Below are 10,531 nucleotides of genomic sequence, written 5' to 3'. Positions count from 1 at the left end.
CCGAAGAAAAACCAAAAAGCAAGCTCACATACCCTCTTTGTCCCCACAAATCCTCAAGGTAGCTCCCTTTTGCAAAAGAAAACCAATACTCTTTCACAGTAACAGCAGCAGACCTCTATAGGGATTGACAAATAATGGATGAACTATTAACTACTCAGAAGTAATTTTGCCAAGTTCTCATTTTCCATGTTAATAAGCTGCACACACTATATTTATAAAGTACTCATAAATAAAAAGATTGTATTTAACATTACCACATTGATAGAATTATTTTCTTTTTTAAAAATGCAGTAATTTTTCTTCCTTTTTAAACAAACAAAACATTACTTAAGACTCCAGTAAGAAACCTTTGAAAAGCAGAAAAAGAAATGCTCTGATGGTCTCCTTCTGTGTGCTAGATCAACATGCAGTCAGGTGGGATCAACTACCGTTTCCATCTCCAAATGAAGTAAAAATCAAATTTGTCTTGGCCAATGAGGAAAAAATGATTAATATCATTGAACCTCTGTCAGAATATTTTGTGTTACATAGATCAAAGGAATACATGCAGTATGCAAACCTGTTCTACTAGAAAAAAGGAATGTTTTTGCTGGCACAGAGCCACTTTCTATTTTCTTGCATTGCTGCCTGGCTTTTTCCTCCTGTCAACTGAGATCCATGCAAAATTGTTCTACTGCCTCCTGACTCACTGTCTGTATTCCTGCTTGTCTGCAACAGGCACAGAAATGTATTTCTATACATTCACTCCAAGTTAGAATTATTAATCATCACCGTAAACATAGCATTACACATCATCTTTAATGCCTTCCTACTTTCTACTGCTAAGTCTATAAAATGCATTAATGTTCACAAATCTTGTTTCATAAAATAAAACTAGAATTACAAAAAAATAGAACGTGTTCATCGTGGGCTAACACAGTTTGAAACGGAATTATTAAAAACATAAATTAATCATTGGGGCAATTTATTTTTAAATTGAATTCTTATTTATTTAAGAATAAGAAAAATAGGTGCAATTGTTAATTAGGAGGCCATCTATACAATCTTCCATAAGACTGATTTTTCAAATAGATATTAACTTCTGAACTACTTTAGTATTTATTTGACTTTTGAAAACAGGAAGTAAAACAAGTCAGAGAAGCTGAAGCTAAATCTGAGATTTTCCAAGATTCATAAAGTAATATCCATGTAATTCCATTAAAAAATTATAAGGACAGATTCCTTGATTTTTGTCTCCTTGAAAATTCAAACCCATATATTTAACTGATCGTTTTGGGATACCTCAAATGAAATTATAACTGTCAGCAGCAATACACCAAAACACGTCTGAGACAACCACCGCATTCTATCATGTCAGCAACACATGGAGCAAAGAGTGCTTGAAAAGGCAATGATAGAATAAATCATAAAAATTCCTCCTGTTCTGCTGTTAATCTACAGGTTTAAAAGCACAAAAAGCAAGCTTTACCTTCTTGATCCATTAACACTTGCAAAAGCCGTTCTGGTCTATTGTATCTGCTTTCATATAATTCAAGCTTAACCAGTGTAAAGGATTTGTAGATTCCAGTGGTTTCTAAACATATCTTGACCACTTAAAACAAAAAGTAATGTATCAAGAGCCAGCTATACAGTATGAAGACCAAGCTGAGACTTGAGTTGTAGAACAAGTCATTCCAAGGATCTTTGAAAGTGGATGGAATACAATTGTTTTAGTTCCAAAAAGGTGAGGGAATAGCCTAGAGATTTGCTCAGAGCATGGCAATCCCACTGACTGTTGGTTTTCCCCAAAATAAAAGACTATTCATTGGTTCTAATTATTTCAGATCCGTCAGAAGCCGTTATGCCTCACAGTTATGTTGGCTGATTCATGAACTTCTAACTCTGCAAGATATTCCTTGAGTAGACACTTTGGAGAGAACCCAGTGTACCACCCTTCCATAACAAAGCCTTCTGCAAGACACACTATACATCTATTTTTGTTCTAAAAGTGCAAGAAAGGAAGGAAACAAGGTTTTCCAAGGAGACAGCTCCATCATACTTTTATATCACGTCTGACACATTCCAAAGAGAAAATTACCTAGTATCCTGATGTCTTTTTAATATTGTTAAAATATTAACAAAGGATTTGAGGAATAATTGCAGGGGTTGCTGAAATGTCTATGAATAACCCAAGCAGAAAGCGAGAATGGCAGCTGTAACGCGTACAAACAAGTTATTCACATTCAGTCCTGGATAACTAAAAAATATTGTAGCCAAAAGTACTTCTTTCCAAATATGTCACAGCACCCAAGTGCTTCCCCATATAATAATGAATTCATCCTTACATTTCCACACAGAAATTAGGAACTACTAGTAGCATAAAGATCTGCTAGAGAGGAATATTAAGTAACTTTTCTATGTCTGCATTTGGAATTCTCTGGTATAACACAGATTTCCAAGTCTCAGACCAGAATCTTAATCATGCTTTATACAAAACCTTAACATGAAAACAGCTTTAAAATGCTCAAATTATACCATCTAAAAGATGAATTTAATTAAAGAATGTGCTGCCTTGTACCCAAAATACATTTCACAATCACTTTAGTAATTAGCTTTTCTCTACACAAAACATCCCTGTTTTTACTGTAGTAGTTCTGGGACTTTCCAGGTCTGCCAGAATATTATCTTTCTTGACTAATATAATGGCTGGAATACAGTGGATAAGAGAAGACACGAAGTATCAGATCTCCCTTGAGCGCTGGCCTAACATATGGTTCTGCAAATTTTGGACCATGGCGTTTAGGATAATTTGTTGAATATTCTTAAGATGACTGCTCTTCCACTATGTGAGAAAGAGGTTTTTTCCTTATCCCTAAAATGACTGTCTTCTATAAGCGGTGATTCACTGAACTAGCCCTGAAGCTGCCTTTGGAAGCTCAGTATTCAAAAACCATCTGTGCCAGCAAGTACCAGGAGAGGGCTTTCACTTGATATTTAAACAAATTATACCCTCAGATATTTCAAACATATACTCTATATTTATGTATTTTGGGATACTAGCCATAGGTCTTGATGGAAAGCCAAATTATTTAATTATTATTATTATCAAATACAGAAAAATACTTACATTTAACCTCTACACTTTAATTCCATAGTAAAAAATGAGCGACTTTGCAATACGCAAATTCTGCATTCATGCCACCTTAGCACTACAAATATTTAACTTGTAAAGCTACCTGACCAAGTCTTGTAGCGTCGAATGGTTTTTCTTAAAGCTTTAACTCTTAAAGTTACATAAAAATATCTATTTCACAAACAAAAACAATTTTTAATCCTAATTCTTAAAAGACTTGCAATTCAAGAAAAAAGTTTGAAAATGTGAACTGAATAGATTCAAAATCCTTAAGATAAACAAAAGCAACACAGAATTTATTACTTTTAATCTGACATTAGACGTGCTTAAGGATATGGACTAAAGACCTTAAATGTTTGCTGTCTTCCCTTTCCTGTATATGTCATCCATCATCCTATCTTTGTCATCTACTGCTGTGTACCGATACAAGCACTATCAAGACCCACACAGCAATAAGAATTAGACAGTACTGCTGCTAAATGCACAACATCGTTCAGGATTACTAAGCACCGAACTTGATAATCATGTATTAAATTCCAAAAAGCAGTAATTTTTAAAGATATCCAATAATTTTGTCTAGTATCATTAAATAAATGAAAAAAAAATCCTATAAAATTCTGCAAAGGCAGTATTTTCAACTCTGCAAGGCAGAGAAGCTGAATTCTTCCAAAGGTATCTGATTTCTCTTTACCCCTTCTCTTTCCCTCTTGATCTAAACCACATTATAATAATAAGCAGGCTGAATTACTGATGAGCTGTCGGCTGCTACAGAGGAAGCTGTGTTTCTAGCAGATTATCTAAAATACAAGACGACAAGAAAGGTACTAAAAGGAAAGCAAATGAAGAGCAGGTGATCTCAAGTTTGCTGTCTCTTCCTTGTAAGTTCCTTTTCCAGTGCTCACCAGGCTCTAGGCCAAACTACTTCAACACGCTAAACTGAAACTACTCACTTTTTGTTGTTGTTAGGTTAGTTGTCTGCCAATCTGTCAAATGGAATGGTTAGCACAGGGTACTGCACAACAGGTACAACAAGAGCCAGAGCCAGCGACAGGGTAGTGGCAGGAATGCACTACTAGGGATTGGCATAGTGATCACAGTCAGATTAGCTCAGGCTACTGTGTAATCTCAGTCTGAAAATCAGCTACACATTTGGTGGAAATATTATTTGAGGATGTCTAGTGCCTGCTCATCCACTTTTCTATAAAATATGTTTTCAAATTTTTTGGAAAGGATTTTTTTATATGGCTCCATGGAGGAGCAAATCAAAGAACATATACAATGCAAAAATAACGTAATTCCAAAACTGCTCATTTTCCCTCTGCCAAAGTAAAAGTAATATAAAACCCCAGCCATACCAGTACAGAAGAGGCAAATGTGGGCTTGGCCTTGATAACTTAAGCTAATCCTGCCATCTGAAAAAAAGTCGATTCAGCTATGGCTTGAAAACAAGCAAAGAAGTCCAAATAAGCCCTGGCAATGTGAGACAGAGAACAAGTTTAAAGAAAACACTCTTGAACAAAGTGCTGGCGGAAAAATATTTGCAATTACAAGCACAAGCTTTTTCACATTTATGAAAGCTGTATAAGAGCTGTTTCTCTGTATACAACAAACAGTACTTGATCACAGAAACACTAAGCTTTTCCATCAACTTTTTCTCTTAAGGAAAATAACCATCACTACTCCCTGAATTGACCTCCTGCTCAGATCAAAAGGGTATTATTAAAAAGATCCAATTTCCAAAGAGAAATTATGAGCTAGTATTTCTGTTGAACCAAGAAGTTGGATTGAAATCCAACACTTCTCATTGAAAAAATGGCCAACGCAACTAAGTATCAAGAAGAGTTAGTTCAGGAAAGGAAAAAAAAAAAGCAACATGCAGGGGTGGGATGATTTGTAAATGATGTATCTTTGGATCAGCAAACATGCAGTGTCCCAGCTGCAACAAAAGCAGACATATATGCCAAAAAGATTAACGAGGAAACCAGCAACTTCAATGACAAAAACTGGATGTCATGACAAAAAAAACCAAAAAACCCAACACCAAAAAAACAGGGCAGGCCAAGAAAGCTCTTGCCAAGTCAGACCTTGGAAACACAGATTATCAGCAGCAAGGACTTAAGAAGCTTAGAAATTGCTTGGAGAAATCAGAGGGTCATAGACCATAGTGGAAATCAAACATCTGGAGGTGGAATTGGGCTAAAGGGATGTCTGCAAGACAGGACATAGTCTTATAATAGTTTTCTGTGTTGTTTATAATCTCCACAAATCCAAAGAAGAGAAATCACATGTCTCAGGCAAACAATGCAAATTTCCAGTACCTTTTTAGTGAAACATTTCTTAGTGTACTTCTGTATAGCTGCCCTAATAAGTAGCTCAGAAGAGTAACAGAGGGAGTTTCTAGCAGCCAACTTGCATGACACAGCTTCTACAATACCTTAGATCCTATCCCCAGAACAGACATTGAATAATCCAGATACAGTATCCAAGTCCTTGAAACCAGCTTGCAGCCAGGCACCAATGTGAGTTGGCCAGGATGGTTAGAAGCTAGGAGAGGGATGGGAGCAATTCAGTCTGAACTGGCAGAAGAGCCACACAATTCATGGCTCCAGGAAATGCACATATCGGCAAAAACTTCAAGGATAATTTGTCAACTGAATAATACAAGTTCAGCAAAACTTGGGCTAGGGGACCAACAAAAGGAAGGAAAAATTTTCAGAAGTCTTTGAAATTTGCCCCAGACTTTCATGTCTCCTTGAAGCACTATACCAGGAGAGTAAGGAGCTGAGAGAGAGAGAAAGGGGAGCTGTTCACCATAATCCAGGTAGACATATAGCTCTGAATAAAATGTTTCATTGAAGGTGGCCATGGTTCGGTTCATCAAACTACAAAAGCTTACAAAAGGATCCTTTTTTTTAAAAGCGGCAATACACAATGAAAATTAAATTCTGATACTTAGAAGAAAATATTCCTTTGGTCAAGAAAAGACAAGCAGGGAATGTACATTTGTTAAAATCTGAAGGGATCCATGCATTATTAGAAGGTTCAAAGTATTTTTAAATTAATTTGGTGTGAAAGCCAAAGCTATTGCTATACAGTTGAGCTTCTAATGAAAGCTTCTTTTGGCCTGTTGCTGCAGGATTTCTTACAGACGCATATGAAGGAGAACAGATTTTTTACTGTATTTAAGACAAGGAGGGAGACTGAAAGGAAGGTAATGTAACAGGAAAACACAAAACCCAGGAAGCTTCCTTGGTCTGAAACCAATTTGACCAGAAAATGGCAACACCTCTGACATATCCGAAGTTATAAGTCAACTTTAGACTATAAACAAGACCCACTTCTGTTCCTAGCTCAGCTAATTCCTTAGCACTAATCTTAGCACATGAAAAGAGAGAAAAGTCAGATAAAAGCGATCCAAAATGGGAAACAAAAAGGCCTTTGGAAATGCCCTGCATTTAGACAGTCAAATTTCTGAGCCAAAACTGTTAGTTAGTAAAAACAAAATGTTTGCATTTTCTTCAGAACACACATATAATGGGGAGAATTACTTTGACTCCTAAAGTGTAGGCATATTTAGGAGAAACAAAAGAAGCCCAACTATTATATCCATACTAAACACCACAGTACTCTTACAGAGTTATGCAAGGTAATACAACCATGTTACCCTGGTTCTCCACCTTGGTTAATATATATATCTCATGCTTTTGACGATTTTGCATTCCACCGTGTAGTATAGCTACTTCTCCACTTAAGATAACAGGAGAATCATGCTAACAAATCCAATTCTATTTCTAGAGCACAGTATTCTTATTGAAATTATCATAAAATTTAGCATGATTACAAACACATCTTTGCAGTTGCAGTGGACAACCAGCCATTCCATAAAAAGCTTTAACACATTTTTGTTACAAAACCACACTTACTGGTATTACTACAAGCTCTTGGTCCAAACTGTAAGCAAGACTACAGTTATGTTTTTCTGGATATTCCTTCATGCCTTACTGTTTTTTCTGTTTTTCTTTGGGTTATGTCGAGGAGAAAACCAGTATAAAAGCAGTGAACAGTTCAAAGGAGAGACCCACACCACAATTAGCTTATTTTTAGAATACTCTTTAGTTATCTGCTGAAAGTTCACACTTGCAAATACAACTAAGAGAAGATGTCATTTTAACTGCAGCAAGATAAACTGGACTCACAATCCTAATTTAGTCATTTAAATCACCTTTTCCAAGTTACACAGTTCACTGAAATTATCAGCATGTAGCATCTCTAGTTATTCCTACCAGATTTTGAAATAATAATTTCTCTTAGTCTGTGTATAGACATGTACCTCTCCTCCTACGGTAAGCAGTCCAGGCGAATCGAGCTTCCGTTTCTTCCGGGGACCGATAGCTGCCAATGCAGTTAGATTGGCATCCCTCTGCCTCATTTGTGCAAGTTCTTGTTGTTGCATCTATTAGAGAGAGAAAAAACCTCTATTTAGTTTTTAAGCTGTTGTCACTTCAAAAAGTTGTTCTCAGACATGCAAGCACGAGGTGAAAGTCACACATGAGCAATCCCCAACAGTACTTCGCTGTTCCTAGAAATACCATTTTAGCAGCTCAAGTATGCAGCCTTGCAGTGGAGTAATAATGAAGATAGAGAAGTTCTCTTGAATTCCCACAGGATTTCTGCTTCCAAGTAACTGTTTTGGAAAACTACCCTTACCCTTAAGAACTGCCTTAGCCCATAAGTACTATACTATCCCTACACACCTCTAGTTTAAGACTGATATGAAGAGTGTAAATACCAATTCAAATCCCCAAAAAACCTCAAACACTTTCTTTCATTTACTTTGAATATTTCAAATATACTTGGTATTTGCTTCCAAAAATAATCATATCTAAATTAATAAAACATCACTACCTAAATGTTAGCTGAAGTTAATGCTGACAAAAGCCCCCTACAAACCAAATTCATAACTGCTTTCTGGCATTGGTCTTTCAGTAACAACACATTGGACTAGTTTCACGCTAAGAAAAAAACCTGCCAGCTGCGTTATGTACCACACTACAGAAAATAAAGAAAAATACTCTGGCCACCACATGATGAAGAGGTAAGACTGCCTATTCATTATAAACTGTAATCCTTTTAGAGAGTTAATAAGAGACATATTCCCATGAACAATACTATACTACTTTAATACACATTCTCATCATCAATTCTACACAAGAATAATTGATTAGGTAATGCAGCATATGATTTTAATTAGAGAAAAGTATTTATAGCTCTTAATAATAATTTTTTTTTATTTCAAAACTTTGGGTTTGCAAAATCCTTCAATAAATTCAGAGGAAGTGGTTGTTTTCTAATCCCGTTGATGTCATACTTGTTTCCACTTCAACAGAAACACACACAATGCTACTTCTCAAGAAATTCGGTAGGGCTAATAAAAACATTGTATGATACAGGCAGAATTCTTCATTAAAATAAAACCAAACTGACGAGTTTAGATAGAAGTGTCTCTGCCGTTACTTACGTGAGCTGCACTTACAAGCAGGGCCTGAACTATCCAGGCCAATGTTAAAAGGAAAGGAGGTTTAAACAACACAAGTACCGATGTATGGTATCTTTTCTCCATTGGTATCTTTTCTCCATTCACTTCTGCCTAGAAAAAGCAGGCCTGCTTCATGCATCCTAATTAGTGCATTTTCCAGGTTTATTCGTTTAGCATCACAACATGTTCTCATTTTTTCAGAAAAAGCAAATTCAGTACAGTTAGAGTTTGAAACCCCATTTTTCATATTTTTATGGCATGTGTTTTGTAACTCTACTTATTATCATAACTTCAATATAACATTATCTACAAATACACATCTCATTTTTCTACAGGATACAAGAATCTCCTAAATACAAAAAAGAAATGTGGAAAAATATCCAAATAATAGTGCAAAGGTCTATACATACTTCTCTTTGCCAACTCATATTAGGTTTTTAGCTCAAATATCTTTGGCTCTCTTCCAGATTAAATGCCAGTTAGACAGACCTGCCCGCTTACCCTTTCAAGGTAGATAGCAACAGTGGTGAGCTCTAATCATTTACAAAGGTCATGATCGGAAGCTAGCCCGTAAGCAGTCATTTAAAATTCGATTGATCCCTATTTGTAGTCAGGGAAAGAAAATGGACATTTCAGCTGTATTGTAATTATGAGGCTTCAAGGCAACTGTAAATAGATGTGCAAATCCAGATACTGGCAAATACCTTAGAGAAGAAATTATTACTATAGTATAACATATATCCAGGAAAGGTTGAAGATAAAACTGCATATAAAAAAAGATCAATCATCTTTTTGCTAATTTGCCATGCTTGCCAGCCTATAAGGGTTATCACAATTATCAGAAGTCTGATGAATATTTAAGCAAGGGCCAACTGGCTTAGAGTGATCCCAGACGAAGTTGTAAAGTGGATAGCTTCACAGAATAAAAAATTTTGCACTGGAATAAGTATTCGTTTCCTGGGAGGTGCAGGTCAGAAATACAGTCTGATAGATAACTGGTACCACGCAAAGGTTATTATCCAAAGTCACCATTTCCAAACCAACAGTAAGCTAATACTTACTTGACTCCTTGTACTACCTGTACTGCAATACACAGTGATTGTTTCAACACGTAATAGAAGCACACAGTACCTCTGAGAAGTTGCTCTAACAACTATAATTCAGTATTTTTTTATTATTGCAAAATGCAAATTATAAAGCAAAACATGTCATTTCTCTAAACCCCACATAATGGAAGAAATCCTGCTCTCCCTTCGAAACCTGCACAGTGTCTGATACTGTTTTACCAAGAACACATGGAATAGATTCCGGACTCTGCAGAAGGGTTTGCACTCGTTTCTTCCTCAGGTTCTTGGCCCTTTTTTTTTATTCAGTGAGAAGAGCTCAAGATAGTACTTGATATCACATATTAATTTTTCACAAGAATTAATATTCTTTGGTAGCCTAGCACTGACTGCCCAAACAAATGCACAACATTTTCAACTACCTGTAATTCGGTGCGTGACAGGACACCTGGCTCGGCAGGCAGAGCCAAAGGCACTGGGCGCTGCTCTACTGACACCGGGCAAATACTGGCAAGACCTTTCCCTTCGCTTCCCTGCCTGTGCCTCTCACCCTGCTTCATGCAGCTTGTCTGTTTAGCCCATAAGCTCTCCAGACATGGATCCTCCTCTACTACATGCCTTACTTACAGCCTAGCCCCTGTGGGACTAATAGACACTACTGTAACACAAATAAGGAACGTGCTGCCAGGTACAAAAACACAATATAGGTTCTGTCACTGGTTTTACAGTACACACCTTGAGACACTACAGCAGAAAAGAACAACCTTCGTATGCAAACCTTAATGAATGTTGGTCAAAAAATACAAAACAGATCAAACA

At 36.4% G+C, this 10,531-nt stretch overlaps 1 protein-coding gene across 2 annotated transcripts in view; it reads right to left on the bottom strand.

Moving 5' to 3' along the window:
* LOC308053578 (transcription initiation factor TFIID subunit 4-like) overlaps positions 1 to 10,531 on the bottom strand; it is a 152,414-nt gene that overhangs the window by 38,302 nt on the left and 103,581 nt on the right. For both annotated transcript variants that reach the window (XM_080364993.1, XM_080364994.1), the window contains exon 14: positions 7,443 to 7,565. In XM_080364993.1, the coding sequence (XP_080221119.1) occupies positions 7,443 to 7,565 (123 nt within the window). The remainder of the gene's footprint in view (positions 1 to 7,442; positions 7,566 to 10,531) is intronic.

Source organism: Falco punctatus (genome assembly GCF_963210335.1).
Source record: "Falco punctatus genome assembly, chromosome: 14".
Taxonomy (NCBI): Eukaryota; Metazoa; Chordata; class Aves; order Falconiformes; family Falconidae; genus Falco; species Falco punctatus.
The sequence above is the reverse complement of the archived record's forward strand: the minus strand, read 5'-3'. Positions and strand labels throughout refer to the sequence as shown.